General features: G+C 47.7%; 1 protein-coding gene across 2 annotated transcripts in view; it reads left to right on the plus strand.

The window, feature by feature from the left end:
- Pvr (PDGF- and VEGF-receptor related) overlaps positions 1 to 19,917 on the plus strand; it is an 85,286-nt gene that overhangs the window by 34,618 nt on the left and 30,751 nt on the right. For both annotated transcript variants that reach the window (XM_075689283.1, XM_075689282.1), the window contains exon 2: positions 13,925 to 14,064. In XM_075689283.1, the coding sequence (XP_075545398.1) occupies positions 13,925 to 14,064 (140 nt within the window). The remainder of the gene's footprint in view (positions 1 to 13,924; positions 14,065 to 19,917) is intronic.

Consider the following 19,917-nt stretch of genomic DNA (forward strand, 5'->3'; position numbering starts at 1 on the left):
ACAGACGCACGCACACACACGCACGCACACACACACACACATTGTGAAGGAGAGAAGCAACACGAGACCGACCTTGCGCCTTGCGATCGTCTGCTTTACTCTGACTTCGTCGTCCCTCCTCGCGCCCTAGGCCAAGTGCATTTCCTCTTCACAATATATATATATATATATATATATATATATATATATATATATATATATATATATATATATATATATATATATATATATATATATATATATATATATATATATATAGCGAGAATAAAGAAAACCGAGGGCCCCGATTATTAGAAAAAATTAAATTATGGGGTTTTACGTGCCAAAACCACTTTATGATTATGAGGCACGTCGTAGTGGGGGACTCCGGAAATTGCGACCACCTGGGGTTCTTTAACGTGCGCCTAAATCTAAGTAAATGGGTGTTTTCGCATTTCGCCCCCATCGAAATCCGGCCGCCCCGATTATGATTAGTAAAATCACAAGAAGCCAACATGCTATAGCACCAAGGACAGCATAGGGAAAATTATTTGTAGTTCTTAACTGAATTGAACAAATGATAAATAAGTGGAAATGAAAGGCGATGAAAAAAGAACAACCGGTCGCAGGTGGGATGCCAACCCACGTCTTCGCATTACGCGTGCAACGCTCTGACCAATTGAGCTACCGCAGCGATGTTTTCCCATCCACTTTCTGGAGCAATTTTACTGACTACTAGAACTAACACTGGGAGTGTCAGCCAGCGCCACCACTCGCGGCCATGTCTGTGAATGTGGAACATCCTATCTACCACAGGTGTAACGTCGTACGTGAACTTTTTGGGTGAAAGCAACTGGTCAACAAACCCACACATGCTACCTGAAGGCATCAGAGCTGCCGGATTCGAGACCCATCACTATGTAATGAGCGCGAAGAAAGGAAACCGAGGGCCCCGATTATTATTAGCCAAATCATAAGAAGCCAACAAACATTGTTGGCTTCGTCCGCACTAAGCCGAAGGTGTGGGAGTTCAGCGCAATATGAAAAGGAAGCCGTTCGATAAAAAGAAAAATTAATGCAGAAGAAACTCATTCCATAAAATGAACCCCTTCAATGCCGGCGATTCGTTTTCTCGGGAGGGAAGCCCAACTTGTTGATCCGATACAGGCTCTATGCATCGCCAAGCTTTCGACAGCGTCGCCGTGTGGGAGCGGGATGTCGAATTTAAAAAAAATAATATGTAAGAAGTAATAAGTAAACATACCGCGGTGCAAAATGAGAGCTCCCGATATTCTGCGCTTAGTGATAGTCGCTTGGAAGGACTCGTCAGTCACTTGCTCTTTGTCTGGCTTCACTTCCACACTATCGCACTCTTACAGCAATGCTGCAGAATTCGCATGCTAACCCACATGCATATATATATATATATATATATATATATATATATATATTACAGTTCTGTGTGCATGCTGGTAGTTGACGACAACGTCGCAGGGTGGCATCAGCAGCGCTGCTCCGCTGAACGCTCCGCTGTGCTGCGCGCTTTTCTCTCTCTCTCTCTCTCTCTCTCTCTCTCTCTCTCAGATGTTCCGGTATTTCCTGAACTGTAATGCTTTTACGGACCGGGTAAACTAGGTGACATCTTTCAAGGAGCAGCTGTACACACGACTATTTGGCGCTTCTTGTCTGACACCACAGGATACGTATACACAATTTCTCACTTCACATACACAACTTATTCACAAAACTTATTCAGATAACTCAGTCTCATAACTTTGCTTTCGTTTGAGAATACCGCACACAGTTTGAGAAGGTCCTGTAGGTGCTAAGATGTCAAAACACAAATGCGCGAGCCTGCGCTTGCACTCTTCAACGTTACAGTACTGGGTGCTCCTGTTCGTGCATTGGAACGTGGTACGCGTCCGAGGTGCTGAAACATATTTTATTATTGGTATAAGACGTAGCTGTGACTCTTATACTCAATGAGCACGGCATCACTTTATTGGTGAACCGTGTGTGTTCTCGCTTTTTCCGTTTACCAAGTCTTCTGGAGGTGGAAATCGGCTCCAACGCTGTCGCGCATGTTACACCACTATTCGCTGGTGAAGTAACAATCGTCACGCTTCTGCTACAGCTCCTATTCCAGTTTCACGAGGCACAATCTTGCCTCCATCATGTTTATCAACTAACTTTTTTTTTCAATACGAGGGTAAACGCCTCAGGGCATACATGGGAATGGGATGAGGGTGAATAAGGATGATTAAATGAATGAAAAAGGATTTGGCGGATCTCGCTTTTATACATTTTCTGTACACATATCTATATAGTTCTTGCGATTTAAGCCAATAAGGTGAGTGGTCTGAGAAACTTGGCATTGATTGGCTTCGGAAATTTAACGTAAATCTTGGCAAAGTCGAAGGGTGTGTTCTCTCCTTTCGTCTTTGTCTAGTTATAGCGCAAACTTTTTCGACAATGACTTTATCTTATCAAGAGGCACAGACACATCACTGAACAAGACATTTGTCACGACAATAGGACTGTCCCGTAAGCTTGTGCAGTATGTATTGAAAAAAAAAGAGAGCATTTCGCTAATATTCTAGTACATCAATGTAGTCACTTTCAAAATGCTGCCCATTAGGCACTGTGGTATAAATGGCTCAAGCTGCCATAAGCTGCCTCATAAAGGCTGGCCTACGTTTCGATAGAAGGACCCATGTTCGTCAAAAGCATGTTTGTAACATTTATACCACAGTGCGCTGCTCCATCTGTTGGCCCCCTTCTTGATTTTGGATCGCCATAAGACACAATACACTGGTTCCACCTCTTCTTCCATCGCTGGAGGCACCCTTGGAATTCTTCTTCTTCTAAGCGCTCAGCAGATATTTCGTTTGCTTTTGAATTGTCTTTACATCTACAAAATGCCGTTCCCGGAGCATCAGTTTGATTTGGGGAACAAGGAAAGAGTCGCAGGAGTGTAAGATCCGGTGAGATTATGTCGACGGTGTTTCGGTACGCTGATGGAATTGCTTGCCAAAAACTCACGCACTATCAATGCAGAGTGCGCAGGGGTATTACCAGGGTTCCGAATCCATCGCAGCTTTTTCGACAAATTTAGTCGCGCGCAGCGCACATGATCTCTCAGACGCCTCAGACGCCTCCACGTAGAAAACTGCATTGACAGTTTGACCTCCAGGTAAAAATTCGCAGTGAACGATTCCATCACAGTCAAAAAACACGATCAACAGCACTGATCTTTGCTCCATTCTTCAGCGCTTTCTTTATTTCCTTTCTTTCTTTTTTTTTGGGGGGGGGAGGGGGGCGCTTGGCTGATTTTTATTTTTCCACGCCTCGCTCTGTCGATGTCGTATTCCTAAATACAAGTTTCGTTGCCGGTGACGGCCCTTCACAATAAGAACTAATCGCGGTCGTATGAAGTTTTTCAATCAATGCAACATTCCTTTCATCGCAACTTTTGCTCAGAAGTCAGTAGTTATACGGCACCAATTTGGCGCAAAAATTTTGTTATTTTCGAATGATCGGTCAAAATCCGGTGAACGGACAACTTTCAGAAGCAAAGTGTTCCTGCTATTATTCTAACAGTCATTCGGCGGTCACGGAACACAAGAAGACGCACGCAATCGATGCTTTCATCTTTGCTCGATGGCGCCCTGATCTTGCGTCGTCTTCGGCACCTCCACGGCCCTGCCGAAAACTCTGTAGGGCATCCTTCCCATAATTATTTTGCAACAGTTGAGGAATTACTGCACTATTCTTGCCCGATTTCGCGAGAAATTTAATATTGATCCATTGTTACGCCTGTTCGCCGATCTTTCATTTCTGGAAAGACTAAAAATGCGTTTTGCAAGAAGTGCACGCATAAAATTCTGCCGTGTGAAGCAGTGGTCCGGCTCGTCCTATAGAGTTCAGCCGGGTCGTATCGAGTGCTGGGAGTGAGAGATCGGCGCCTCTGCCCCTTTCCCCTTTGACTCACTGCACTAGCTTTTGAGACAGACCTCGCGCATCGGACTATACGGCCGTTGCCAATATGCATGCTCTTAAAGAGATTCCAAAACAGGAGAGGGAGAACTCTCACTCAAAGGAAGTTCATGTCTATGTCTACAGAACCCTCAGTAATAACTGTCACATTTTTTTCCCTTTCTCTATCTGAGAAGGAGAAGTCGTATTGACCATTTTTTTAAGATGCACTCGGAACAAAGTGACATTCACTATACATAAAGTGTCCCTATATTCTTCTATACGCCGTGCGCCTCAAGTGTGCTAGTGCGCTAGACTTTAGTCTAGCAGAATTATTCGCTGGGCTTCTTGGCGAACAGGCTCAATGAAAGTAGCACAAACATTCGCAAGAGGTTATGAAAGAAGTTCCTGTCGCCTCCTTTATTCTTTCGAAATATCGCGTTCCATATCAAAGAATAATATCACGTTCCATCGATTTTGCCTGTTATGTTCACCTGCTCCGAATTCCGCAGGTGTTTCCAGCTTACTAGTAATTCGCTTTTCTTTCTTGCGAGGAGATTATCGCAGAAATCGACAAAATGTCGCAGCGTGCTCGTACACTGGAATAGCCTTGCCGGTTCCCTGCCATTCAGGATGCACGGCTCAGTCTTGAGATTGCCGCGCGGACATATGCGTGTACACCGCAGTGGGGACAGCAGACTCCGCGGAAAAACCGGCTTGCATTGCAGCGACTGAGTCAGCGCGAAATGAACAGGAATTACTTTTTTTTTTCGTTTGCCTCGTTCTAGAAAAGTTTGCGTCTACCACGAAGGCGGTCAAAGTAGTGTGACGCAATTTCGAAACTTTGGTATACCTCAGTTCGAGTACACTTTGATCCCTTTCACTAAATTGTGTGTCCGCATGTGTGGCGACAGTTTCTGATGGCCGTTGCGCGCACCTACCTCTTTGTTCCATTTCGAATTTTCGCTTCGTCATTACAAACATCGATTGCTCTTCTGCCACGCGGGGCTGTTAACGAGCTGCCTCTGCTTAACCATCCTATATTCGCCTCTAACCTCGTTCATGGACACACGTGATGGTTCTGACCCCCCCCCCCCCCTCCCCCCCGTATACTGAAACGACCCTGGACTCCAAGTTCTTCCTCCATTTCATCGAGTTGAACACAGCACCCCCCCCCCCCCCCCCACTTCGACTAAAAAATACGCTGCGCTGCTCGATAATTTCCGTGCAGCGTCGTTGAAGCACAGTGACCACTTCTGTCGGTGGGCGCCGCTGCCATCTTGAGTCGAGGAGGAGCGTTTGTTCAGTGGAGGAACGTTCTGGAATGCGGGGGCGCTATACGTGCGAAATCGCGTAGCACAAGGAAACGCGCATGTTTGTCTGACGATGCACACAAAGGTAAAGGCCGTCATAATATTCAGTGTTCCTGGAAAAGCGCATTCGACTGCGCCGGATAGACTGGACAATCGCCCCTCGTTGCAGGAGAGAACCCTGGAACTCTATATGTCTTCAGCACAGAAGGGCGGCGGACTGCGACGACGCGTCTGACTTAGTGACAGCCGTTAAGAGTCGAAGCGCGCTGGATCGCGCTGGATCGCGCTTGTGTGCAGCCCCTTTCCCCTTTTCTCTTTTTTCATTTACTTTCGTCTTGCCGTCCATCATCTTTCATTCCCTTTAATCCCTTTCTTGAGCGCAGTCTAGCAAGCCGGTCAGTGGACTGGTTAACCTTCTGGTATACCCTTCTACTTTTACTCTTTCTCTGTCTTTCAGGGTTAAAAAAATCATTTTGCCAAAACAAACAAACAAACAAACAAACAAACAAACAAACATCTGTGCAATGTTCCGAATGCATAGTGAAACAGAACTAACTTTTCGTTAAAATTCTTGATCGATCGTAAATCAAGTTAACTCGACGTTTGTGACGCGGCTCCGCACTCCACGTACGCGTTCTTTGCAATGTTCTATAGTGCGAAAGTTGAGAACAACAGGGACAGAGGATGTTCCTGCTTGTCGGTGACATCGATCTCGGGTCAAACCCTGTACACAGAAGCAGGTACAGCGCCTTTGTTTTCAGGAACATCTACGGGTGCGTCTCACCGGCGCGCAGCTGTGTATACCTACAGATCTGCGCTGCCGGTGTGACACAGGAAGGTGTAGGAAGAAAAAATACAAAAGTTGGCTGCCCCCCTTATTCGACTCGTGGAAGAAAAACTTTTCCGACTGTCTCGTGCGCATGCGCAGCTCACGAGGGTGTCTTCTTTCCCAACAGCCCGGAAGAGGGGACGGTCTTGTTCCGCCGGAAGCGCGATCCTCGACGAAATCGTTGTTCTCGAGCGCGCGCGCGCATTTCCGGTTGAAGAAACATCCGCTCTGACACGTTCCTGCCAACAGTAGCCCGGCCAGATAGCCACGTCACTCAGGACGCAACAAAGCCCGTGCGTTGCACGTGCCTTATAAATGGTCGGTTGCAATGGTTAAAGCTTAAACACTTCCGTTGTTCATTGGTGTATAGCGTTTGGACATTGCGCCCCTTACTCGCGTGAGCATGTTTTTGTGAGACGTACGACACAACGAAAGCCCCTAGGCGCCCATTCTGGACGTGCCCCGCTAGCCCTTAAGGCACAAGCAATAGGTGACAGCGGCCCATGTGAATGTCACCCCTTCATGTGGCCCACTTCAGTCTTTCTTGTGATCGACCGACAATACGTCCGTGCTTTGGTACAGCCTACTCACAGATCTAGTCAGCTCGGACTTTGAAATAATGAAAAAAAAAAACGCTTATGCCATATGCTAATTGAAAAATTGTAATGCCGCACAATATGGCCATAAAAAAAATTCTTTTAAGTGTATGGTACCAGCTAATTTTCCTTCTCCATCTAAAAGTGAATCTTGTTCCTTTAGCCCTGGTATCGCGCGTTTTGATCCACTGCCTGATGTCGCAAAACTCTTTCACCATTAGCGAACCGCCGCACAACTATGTACGAATGGGAGAAGTTGAAGCCACGTTCACTAAAACGCGCTGTGGAGCAATTTCTTTCGTATGCGTACGTAAAAAAAAGAAGAAAGTCATTTCCTCCTTGCTTATGCGGGCCAAGTGGGGCAGTGCTCCTTGTTTAAGTGCATCTCCCGCCGTGCCACGAAAATGGCAGAATTTAATGGTCAATCTACGCTTTCAGCCTCGTAATAACCGCACAAAGAAATAAAAGAAAATGGGCTCAGCCAATGTGAACGAGGTACCCATTCTTCTTTTCTTCCTCACTTGGCCCTCCTCAAAATAACCGGCAAGCTCGCCTAATCGCTTGAACGCACTTTCGTCTGCATCGTGACACGGTGACCTCAAGTAGAGATGCACATTACGTAAACTTGAAGTTAACATCCCGCGTCTCCGACCTGCTAGTATTGCCGCTGGGGTACGTGTACCGAATCACTGGACATTTCAACAAAAGTGCGGTTTCGCTCAAGCAATCTACAGATGGGACCAAAAGTAAGCGCAACAGTGTTGAGGAATCTATACCAGAACATATACGTGCAAAGTTTCGAATGCCGAGGCGCTATTCGTGTGTACGTGTGCTGCACAACGGCATACTAGCCCATTTGTCTGCGCGTCGTTGAACCCGCGATGCGGGAGGTTTGAGTCAGTATACGGAGGCAGCTTTAACCGACTACGTTTACAAATGTATATACTGTCGGTGACAGCAGTTATATATGGGGCGGATGCTCTGGAAAATAAATAAAGAAATAGATAATAAAGCTGCATTTTCGAGAAACACGCATTTGAGAGTTGCAGTATGCCGTAGTAAGTTTGATAAACACTGTCTTCAATATATCGAAGAACACAGTGGCTGAACTGTGCAAAGTTGAGGTTTTTCACGGCACCCGCGCCGTGTAAGCTTTCGACGCCAGTGTATCATGTTAAGTATAGTTTCTGGCGAATGGACGTTTCAATTCCAGCCTGCGTCAAACAGAGAGTTTCTGTTCCTTATTGGTTGACCGCGAACTGCCGACAACATGCGACCGCGTTTACAAGCACTTGGCCCATGCGAGTCCGGATGAGCAAACCTAAGTCGCGCAGGCGGGTTAAACCCAGCTCAACCCGGAATTCGGCTGTCCTTTACGCTTTAGCCTGACGGGCACACGACAGCCAAACACACAAGCTCGAGCCCATTTTTTGAGCTTCGTGTAAACACCCTGGCAGATGTCTTTTCAAGCCCTTTGAGTCGGGAACCCCAGTACACCGCACGTGTGACACTTGCGATGCTCGACCGGGTCGTGCCAATTTTGCCGCAACGTTTTGTCTTCGCAACATGTTTCGACGGTGCGCCTTTGAACATGCTCTGCTTTTCCATTCTTTAAAAGCTTGAATGTTCTCTTTCGTCTTAAATGGCGCATATGTGTTTGCTTTGGCGCAAATGCCTGAACGAAAGATAACGATGAACTGAAATAGAGGTGCTAGGACATGCCTTACTCCGAGGACAAAACAGTATGTCGCGTTCCGATGCTGCGATGTCGTTTATATAGACGCGGAGGACGTAGACGCTCGTTGTGTATGCGTTTTGTGTATCTTTCGTTCAGGCTTGATAACAGCGAACTCCGGTCGTTCCTACCAAGATATAGCAACAAAAAAGTTTCTCCTCGTGCCGACACGCACCTTCGTTTCATTGATTCAATGCGAGATTGCACGTTTCTCCGATAGGTTAGAATCGATGTCCTTCAAACGTGCTCTCGATACGTGCGATTTCGCACCGATTCGAAGGAATAAGCTTATTCTCCAGAAATCTCGGGAGACATCGGAGAGCTCACCAGTATCGATCTGCGGAATACACGAAAGAATCTTGCGCGTCGCTATACGCTCGAAGCAAGAGCGATATGTTATTGACTGTTTCTACTCCGCCGCTGTTAAAGATAGGGGAGTGTCCGCGAAAACGCCCTCGAGGGCGTTCCAGCCAGGCAATGTCTTTGTGCTTTCCTCGTGTAGCGAGAGCCCGGGCGCGTCCTGCTCGGTAATAATGGGTTAGTGTTGGCGTAGATCAAGAAGAGGCCGCTGCTGTGTGCATGGCCGCCGTAGCAGTACCGGTTCCGATGAGGTCATTCCTCACTCCTCCGTATAGTACTTCGGCCAACTCTGCGACTCTGCGACGCTGGGCTTGCGTCAGAGGTGTCAGGACAACCGAGCTGTTGCAATCGTCGGGAGCGACAGTTTTAGTGCGTCCTGTACGGATCGCTCGTTTGCCAAGTTTCACGTGCGAACTTTTAAACCGCACACCAGACGAAGTTCTTCGTTAGCGGTATTTGTCAGTGGTGTTGGATTTGTTGGAACGAAGGCTGCACGCCTTCGAAGTTTGCATAAAATTTATTTTCACTCGTCGGGAATCGCGGGTAATGTTCAACGTCACAGCACTCTTTGGTTCGTTACAGCTCTGCATTACGAGCTTCCCGCGCTCTACTCGCATCATTTTAATAATTGCTACCTATATTACTGCACTGGCGCGATTTCTTGCATGTGTACACCGAAAATCGCATAAATGTAACATCACAACAAAATTTTGACTTGTAATTGCCCCATACAGCTCATAATCTTATCTGATAACTGAGTTTCGAGGACCAGATGCTAGAATGACGATACTTTTATTCGCAAATACAAATAATCTTATTCGTGCAATCCTGTTTAATTGTTTTGAACCCGTAAGGCAACACACTCCATCAGAGTGCCTTCCGGTGATTATCCTTGTGGAAGCAACATACAGCGAAAGCTGTTTACTAATTTGATTATCTAATTGTGTCGAAAATAAGGATTTCTCCGTCAGGTAGCAAACAAACAGCGCGTGCAAAGCCTCCGAAACTTAGCTTTCACTGGAGGCTCTATTGTGCGATTATTATTCTACCCTACAGTGCCAACGCGACGTAACAAACCCACTTAGCCGTCGTGTACGTACGCAGTAGCCAGTTTTCCCCACTGGACTATACCGTGACCTTTCCGAGAACATTTCCTTTCCTGCATTCTGCGAAGAATCGGGCAAAATTAATAATTACTGCGGACCGGAAACCCGGGCCCGACACGGCCGCCGGATCCTGGACAAACCACAGCATAAATGCATATAGGGCCCAACAACCGATACCGAGTGATTGCGGCGCCCGCACCGTGCAGGCAACGCAGAACCTCTTGTAGTGAAGGCAAATAATGGGTTCGTTTTCATACGTGACCAAGTGCCGTTCTTCGAAACACACATCCGTTCACGTCTTCCGCGGCGCCCCGAACCGAGCACGGCCACAGCCACGGCTGCAGCGCCGGGCTGTCTCCGGGCGCCCAGCGGGTGCAGGCCATCGGCTCCTCCGGCGGATGTGCGCGGCGGGGATTTCCTCCCTCGCTGCCGGCTGACGGCGACCGATAGCGTCTTGGCCGCCGCCCGGCTGCAAGAACTCTTGCCGCCGGCGCGCGAACGCGAAAAGAGAGAGTGGTAGTCGCCTTCGCGCCCAGCTCGCTCGGCCGTCTGGCCGGCCCGCTGCGGCGAGGGGCTCGCAACAACAACGGCGGAGTCGCCATGCGTCTTGGTCGCTCGCCGTCGCAGCTGACGCGCGCACTCGGCTTGATTAGCGCGGCACGACGAGCGGTGGCCTCGTGGCAAACAAATGCGCGGCGCCTAATGCGACGGAACATGGCGAAGGGCGGAACAGCCGCGAGCATGTCTTGTATGAAGAGATTATATAGCAGTATTAGCTCCGCAGTTGGCCGCGCCCGTAAGTGCTTTCGAGACAGAGATAGATAGATAGATGTTGACTTCAATGAGAAACTGGATACGTTAGCATGGATTGCTGCCTCGTATGCTGCCCATACGTTAGTGAAGCCTGAGGTGACACCATGATCGCACAAACACGCAACTGCACATACGCCCGCACACAACTACATTCGCACTAAAGATTAGAATGCATACAATCCTTGTAAGCGCCTACGTTTGTTTCTTTGCTTGAAACAGTCTTTACTATACGTATGTACGCGCGTGTGTGTGTCGTGTGTGGGCGTACCCGTGTGTGTTGTGCGTGCGTATGCGTGCGTGTTTATGTATCTATGCGTGCGTGCGCATGCAAACGTGAGCGGTAGGAGTGTACTGCTTCCAGTGCTACACGCACAGGACAAACGAAAGGCAATGTATTCGCACAAAGTCAGTTGCGAAGTCATGCTGCAGAGACAATGGCAACACCCACTAAAACAATTGCACCTCACTGCGCAATAATTTCTCGTTTATTGCGGACATACGTCTTTCAACGGCGCAACAATGTGAAGACCGCAACAGTGGCGAAGGTGTAACGACGTGGTGATGTGCCGGACCAATGACGCGCAGGAACATACATATAGTTTACATTAACGTTCGTCTTATCAGCATGTACCGCTGCGCAAGGCAAACGATAAGCAGTGTTCGGTAAAAATAATTTACGAGGGTATATTGAATGGACGATGATAAGGGGAAATTAAGCGTTGCCCTATCGCTAATTGCGGGTACTTGTGATAATGCTAAGTGCTGCTGATTGAGATCTAGAAGCAGATGACCTGCCGCTGTGTTCTGGGTTTAATTAATCTCGGCAAAAGTTGGCCAGTGGGCAGCGTGGAAAAATTCGCATTCTCGTGAAGGGTAGAACTCTTCGTTGCCTAAAAGAAAGAAAGAAAGAAAGAAAGAAAGAAAAGGAAGGAAAGAAAAAGAAAGATTGTTAATGTCAGCTTCCTAACATTGTATGAAATGCGCCCAAAAATACGGAAGATCTCTTCCGTAATGCCGTCTGCAAGAGCGCTGTCGCAATGTGGAACACGTTCGCCAACACTTCCCGCAACCATGGGCTTGCTGTTGGCTCTTTCACAGCGCAGCAACTACAGAATTTCGGAAAAGTCTTCAACTGCCGGATCAAAAAGTTCCAGTGACTTACACACCGACAGTCCAACTTTGATCCAGCATAGGTCGTTCTAGGTTTCCGCGTTATGGAGGGGATGAGAAAGGAAGGCACGCCCGAGGTGTCGACCACTAGTGCCGCAGCAGCTGCACGTCAGCGCAGGGGAAGTGATGCCTGCTTGCTTATTTCCATTTAATTACCGCGCGTGACAAAACCTCTCGTTTGCCTTGCGCTCCGCGATGCAACTCGCGGTCAGAAGGATGCAATGGGAAGACCGACGTTGCTGTTGTTGAACGACACCTTGCTTAGAAATTGAGAGGTTGGCACTGGCCCAAGAAACAAGTCGCTCGTCTTCCTGGAAAAAAAAAAAGTTAATGAAAGAAAAGAAACGGGACGAGGCGAAGGAAAAGAAGCAAGCAAAAACTAACAGCACTAGAAGCGTTAACGAGAAAGGGGAGCTCAGGATAACGCAGACTGGTAACCCCGAATGGTTATTTTGGGCGCTGATAAAAGAGAGTGGAAAGCGCGTCAACGTGTAGCATAGGCACAACTCTGCTCGTCGAAGAGCAGGCTAAAGAAAATCACTACTAAGAGGACTGTCTAAAGATAGCTCCGTTGGCAAAAATGTAACCGCGTCAGTTTCTCGATGGAGTATATCGAATCGCATTGTTTTTTTTTCTTCGCTGCTTTGCACTCCACACGAGATCCTCTCATTCGCAGACTTCAGTTTTGTTAAACGTAGTATTTACGTGTAGTTATTTATATTCCTTTTCCTTTTACTTTTCTGTTACCGCTGCTGCTCACTTTCACCGAAGCTGAGCTCTCCTACTAAGAGACGGCGTGGTTCACCGAATACGCGAGAACGAGGCTAACGTTCTGGAAGTAAATTGTTTTGCCCTCGAACGACGCGAAGAGACGGACAGCGAGCGATCGTGAAATGGTCTCGGAGGCGGGAGGAGCCGCTGCCGACTTCCACGGTTGGTCTTTTACAGCCAATCGCTGTGTGCAATACTCCGCGTCGCCAAGGCCTCCGGTTCGTATATACTATGATCAAGTCTGTCGAATTGCCTCCCAAAACGATCGTTGAGCTATTTGCTTCGTCTCAAAGGGGGAAGGGGGAGGCAACGTTCAGCGATCTGCTAAATCTGTGCAACCTTGCCAAGGTGGCAAGTTATGGAGGGCCGAATCTTCAGAGCCGGTCTCACGTAACGACAATTTGCGACTGGTTAGTTCGTGGCATTTGACATCGCCGGTTGCCGCGAGTGGTAAGCACGAGTGCCCAAATGACCAGTCGTAGCCTCGGCTCGCGCGTGCGAAGAGCGCCCTATAGATCACACAGCTGAAATGCTAACGCCGCCAGCTGTGGCTTTAACACGCTGCATGGTACTAGCGACACAGCAACAGGGGCACGCGCGTCTCGCGCAGCGAGCGAATGAGCCGCGTCATACGCCCACGCGATCGTGCAAATTTTATTGCCGTCGGGAAAGCTAGCTCCTTCATGCAAAGATTAACAGGCGTGCACTGACCTGTATTTAAGGCGACGTCCGTGTCATTCTGATTAGCCCCTATAGACGCCGAGTCGTGACCTGCTTGCCCCAGAAAAAAATCACCGCGGGGCTGCCTCGTACCGTAAGGGCAAAAACGTGCGGTCATGAGGTTGTGGATCGAGCCTAGAAGGGGCAGTAACCGCTCGCAAACAAGATCATATCGAGGACAATTATACTGGAAGAAAAGACATCCGGGCATCGTTAACCAGCGCCGCTTGTGCGCGGTAAGTCGAAGAATGAACGTGAGCGCGCAGAAAGGTCGCGAAAAAAATTACCCGGCACACCCGCGCGCCCGCACAGAAACATTTCCAGTAAGTATAACGCGTCGGTTGTAACGGTGGTTGTTGCAAGCATTCTATCTATGTTTACGGCGCAGCACCTCACGGCACGTGTGTAATCCACTTGCCAAAGCTTGCACAGCGTCGCACTAAGAAGCAGCACTCTAGCTGTAGTGCAATATGTTGAAACATGCCGTGACCGTCACATGAACAGACATGTCTCAAAGAGCCTCGTCCTCAAAAATGTCTGTGTGAATGACATCGCAGGTGCGACGTCCGGAGTGTCTCGGTTCCTGCCACCAAAGCTGGACATCGACACTGCCTACATCGACATTCCTGCCAACAGCACGCTGCGGATAACGTGCTATGGCAGGTATCCACTGGCCTGGCATTCGCCACCACTCGGAGTGAGTATGATCGCGATGCCTGAAATCATCATCATCATCATCATCATCATAATCATCATCCAAACTACTGCATGACATAGACCTATCCCTGAGGTCTTCAACTAGCTTTGTCCGGAGAGAACCGAAGTCGCCCCGCATCCTCAATTTTCTAATCTCATTGCCCCATCTAATTCTTTGCCTACACCGGGAGGACTTTCTCTCCCCCCAACCTATTATCTTACCATGAAACACCACTGATTATTTGTCGCGCGCCCTGCATGGGTTTCTATTCATTCCTCTCGTGTAATATTATCTACATACGCGTTTGTCCTCAGCCGTGCGGCTATTAATGCGTTAGTATTAGGAGTGTCAGAGCATAAAGAAAAGTGTATGTGTGTGAAGTGTGAGAAGCCGGTCACATGTTGTGTGTGTGTGTGTGTATATATATATATATATATATATATATATATATATATATATATATATATATATATATATATATATATATATATATATATATATATATATATATATATATATATGCACTGCTCGAAGAGGCACGAGGGTCTGTCGAGTGTGAGCTCCTGAACAACACTTCAATGTGGCATATGCGGTTTGTCTCATTGATTCAGGACCACTAAGCAACGTAATGCTAGCGCATTTCTTTGGTCTTTACCCCTAAAGCACCACTGAATTATTCAATGCGAAGCATTGTTCTCTGAGTCAAGCCAGCTACTTGTATCTCGTCATTATTGTGGGTTAATTAGCAGACAACTACCGCCATCTGCGGTCGAGGATGGAAAGTAGCTGACACATCGGTTAACGGCCGCTTGCGGGACGACGGAGGAGAGAGCGAGAGAGAGTGAGAGAAAATGATAAGTGAAAGGCAGGGAGGTTAACCAGGACTGAGCCTGGTTGGCTACCCTACAGTGCGGGAAGGGGAAAGGGGAAGGAAAGATTAAGAGAAGAAGGGAAAGTCCACTGTGGATATCGGCGACGTGGTAAAATTTTCTTCTCTATATCAACTTATGGTCACTCAGTCCGGATCACAGACGGTTGCTCAATCCGGTAGCGTTCAAATATCGCAGCAGTGTTTTGTGGCATTTTGTAGCTGCGATATGCGAGGTCATGGTCCCAAGATCTCGTTCAAGGTAAACAGTTTTCTACCTAACTGATAAAGAGCTGTGCAGAGGTCATGTCTTTCATTTTCAAAAGATGGGCAGAAGCATAGTAGATGTTCTATAGTCGCCTCGATATCACAGGCATTGCACTCGGCGCTACCAGCCATTCCTATCAAACACGTATATGCATTGGTGAATGCGAGGCCCAAGCATAAGCAGCACAGCATTGTTTCCTCATTTTGCGGAAGCCCAGGTAACAGCCGCAGTTGCATAGATGGATCGAGAGAATGAAATCGATGTTGGGTGAATTCAGGTGTGTGCAACTTCTCCAATCTCATACGGTGCGCTAGCTTGCTTAAGTGTTGGGCTGGACCTCGATAATGGTACAGAAACAAGGTTTGCTCCTTCGGGTGCTTTCCCAGTAGCTTCGTCGGAGAGGTCGTTGCCGGAGATACCGCAATGACCCGGCAGCGACTGAAACACGACGTCGTGTCCTTTCGCGATCATATGATGGTGCGTTTCTGGTATCTGCGACACGAGCTGTTCAGAGGACCCGCGGCGAAGAGCTGACAAAAGACATTGTAGGGCTGTCTTCGAGTCGCAGAATATCGCCCAGCGATTAGCCGGTTGGTTGTTAATATAACCAACGGCACTTCGGAGGGCGACATGCTCTGAACCGGTCGATTTTGTGACATGACAAATCTCGTATGTGATACTTATTGATCGTGATGGTGTAACCACTGCGCCCGCGGAGCTGGTCTGAGCGGAAAAGCCGTCCGTATATAAGTGGACTCGGTCAAAGTAGAAATTGTGCAAAGAATCCAGAGCTTCTTGATTCAAGGTCAAGGTAGGCAGGTCAGTCATCTTTCTTACCCTGGAACGGAAAGGCCCACTAGAAGTTGTTTTAAACACCACAAAACGAAGGGTGAACGTGCCGAGGATGTGAAGCCCGATGGTAGTGAGGCACGATAAATGCTGGCCACGTTGGAGAATAACGCCTGTGGTCGTCGTTCTGGAAGGCAGGCAAGAGAGCTTGATTGCATCCGTGAAATGACGGACCAGCCAAGCGCATTGAATGTGAGCGGTGTCGAAGCGCGGCCTTGAACTAATGGCACGAAGTGAGCTTCTGAAGGTTTAGATGCGTAGGAGGAGCGCTAAATAAGGAAAACTTTCGTTTGGTCATTTGTTCGTTCGTTCGTTCTCTCGTTCGCTCTCTGATTCGTTCGTTCAGCGTGTAAAAACACTATGCTCCATCTCACAAATCGTTTGCAGCACTGTTGAAGGTACGAGGCGTACAGAGGCTATAGATCCTTGTTCAGCTGAATACACTTCCGGGCGTAACTCGCATGTGAGCTACAGTTGAGTCTGCCAATTTCTTGTTTTTCCTAATGTCCAGCCTAGTATCCTTGTTAGCCCCCCCAAGCTTTGGCCTCTTGAGTAGTACTGCGCAACAAACAGGGATGATGAACTACTCAAGATGCCGGTAACAACAACAACAACAACAACAACAACAACAACAACAACAACAACAACAACAACAACAACAACAACAACAACAACAACAACAACAACAACAACAACAACAACATTCTTGTTCTTGTTCATTTTCGTTCCTGCCCGTTGCAGTACGACGGACGATACGCATAACCAGGAAGTGCGCTGCTATCGCATCCCTTTGCCCCTCCCCCAGTACAGGGCAGCCAACCGCAAATAACCTCTGGTTAATCTCCACGCTTTGAAAATGTGTGTGTCTTTAAAAGATTCGCCAGCGATAACGTGGCCATTTCTAGCACGTTAGATGCGTGGGAAGATCTGCTTATGGAATTTTGCATGTCGTCCATATTAGGGGATTTTAGATATTGCGGACCCAAAGTTGACGGGCGCAAACCACCGGACTTGGATAAAAACGCAAGTGGACTACAATGGAGTGTGGGTTTTTGCGTTCGCGAGGCCGTGTGGGTACGCTGTTCCTAAAGCTCCGTATAAATGCCGATATGCTGCCATATGTAGTATGAATTAGGTGCGTGTACCTACCAATAATCCCACATCAGCACAGTGGCTGTGAAGAGTCGATGACAATAGAATACGGTATTCTGCAGTGATTTTGCCTTTGACCGCTCTCTGCCATTAGGGCTGAATGAAATTCTAGTCGACTTGCTTCACAGTGCAGTCAGCAGGCCCGTCGCACAAACTAACAAACTGATTACATCAAAATGCGGCTTATACGCCGCTTATGTATCACGGTCAGTTCGTATACACATACGCTGGCTGAAGTGAGAGAGCGCCCACTTCAACGTAAAGTTATGATTGATTTTAAACCAATGCGTAGATAAAGCATGAGGCTCCCGTGCCTACGTGATCTCAACGGTCGCGGCCACAACGTAGTTGGAACAATATGAGCCTAGAGAAATACGCCTGTACAATCTTCTCACGAAAAGCAGCAGCACGAGGCCTACCGAATACACTCTCCATTACTCCGAAGGGGGAGAATAAATAAACAGGGACAGCAGACTCATGGAACGCGAACTCATTACAACTGTTGGCTGACGATCCACGCCTAATAGATAGCGCCAGCTGACGTATCCACCATGAATGCGATATATCCATCTATTGTTTTCGCGGAATCTCTGTTTCCTTTTGTGTTATCTGTGTGTGCTGTTTTTTATCTGACCTATTTGTACTCTTCATTTTGCCGTTATTCTCCAGGCGCTTCTTTGCGTATCTGGAGTCACACACACACACACACACACACACACACACACACACACACACACACACACACACACACACACACACACACACACACACACACACACACACACACACACACACACACACACACACACACACACACACACACACACACACACACACACACACACACACACACACACACACACACACACACACACACACACACACACACACACACACACACACACACACACACACACACACACACACACACACACACACACACACACACACACACACACACACACACACACACACACACACACACACACACACACACACACACACACACACACACACACACACACACACACACACACACACACACACACACACACACACACACACACACACACACACACACACACACACACACACACACACACACACACACACACACACACACACACACACACACACACACACACACACACACACACACACACACACACACACACACACACACACACACACACACACACACACACACACACACACACACACACACACACACACACACACACACACACACACACACACACACACACACACACACACACACACACACACACACACACACACACACACACACACACACACACACACACACACACACACACGTACACACACACACACATTCGCACGCACACACACTGTAAGCATCTTGTCAGCGCTATGTAATAAATAAATAAAACATTCCTGAAATCGCTGCTTTCAGTAGCAGAGAATGGTCACTTCGCTTGATTCATGCGCCGCTATCGCCTTTCTTTCCTCACTTGAGTGGCCTTATGTGCAACCAAAGCACAAGGCACGGGCAGAGCAAACCCTGAGCACCTCACATCTTTTTCATTGTGTTCTTTTCGAGTGATAGATCGTCGTTCGTGTGCAACACGTGCTCAAGTATAGCTTGAACTGCATTCTACGCATTTCCGTTTCACGAAATTGTTAAGCTTACGTTCGAAGAACATAAAATCCCTGTACCAACAATAACTTCTTCAGCCAGCAAACTTGATGAGACAGCTCCAAGGTGCCTGGCCAATGGCAAACGACACTTACGAACGAAAACCTCTGTGAATTTGGCCCGTGCTCACTCTTTTGCATGGATCTAAATTAGGTTTACGCTGGCGCTTTGGCGTGGCATACTCATCACCGCGTCCTGTGCGGAGCGGAAGTGCAGGCAACAGCAGTAAGAATTAAGGAGCAAACTCATATGCTTACAATCATACCCGTGCAAATATTACGTTGCAAAGAAAATTCCGGCAGAACCCATCTGTTGATCAATGTCGACGTTAACGCGATTAGCATTTATGCAATGTAGCGACACACCGTATGGCCACCGCCAAAACGCGTCGCGTGTGAAGCGCGTATGCAGCCGGGCCCTTTTCTCGCCCTTCCCTCTGGACACTGCGCCATCTAGTGACGCCGCCGCGAAGTCCGCGCGTGGCGCGTACGATATTATTCAGACAAGTTTGTCTTAATGTAAATGACGCGGTTTCGATTTCACCCAGCACCGGAAAAGCTTTGCAGAATTATTTTTGTCAGTGTAGAGCGGCATATACGCAGCAGTGACATATGCCCAATGACCCACGCTGGTCTGACGGTTGGTTTCGAACCCAATTCCCTGTGTGCCTGAAGCTCTACCCATTATACCATGGTCTACTCACTGACCCAAGTTGCCGTGAAAGAGGTTAGGCGCAGACAGACTGACAGGCATACTGAAAACTGGATGTCAAGTTCCCTAAAAGTGATAATCGCATAAAAATAAATAAATAAATAAATAAATAAATAAATAAATACCGTTGTGAATTTCACAAGTGAGCCAGTTTTGAATTTTTTTACGTCTGAAATAACTATACTTGATTCTTTAGTGCTATGGTTGATTCCGTAAGCTGTGCGCCGACTGTGTTCCAATATGCACCGTCTAATTTGTTTCATCCGCTACGTCGCGCCGTCTGGTTTTGTGTTAATTTGGGTGCAAGGGCACAACGTCACAGGGCAT

The sequence above is a fragment of the Dermacentor variabilis genome, chromosome 4 (assembly GCF_050947875.1).
Source record: "Dermacentor variabilis isolate Ectoservices chromosome 4, ASM5094787v1, whole genome shotgun sequence".
Lineage (NCBI taxonomy): Eukaryota > Metazoa > Arthropoda > Arachnida > Ixodida > Ixodidae > Dermacentor > Dermacentor variabilis.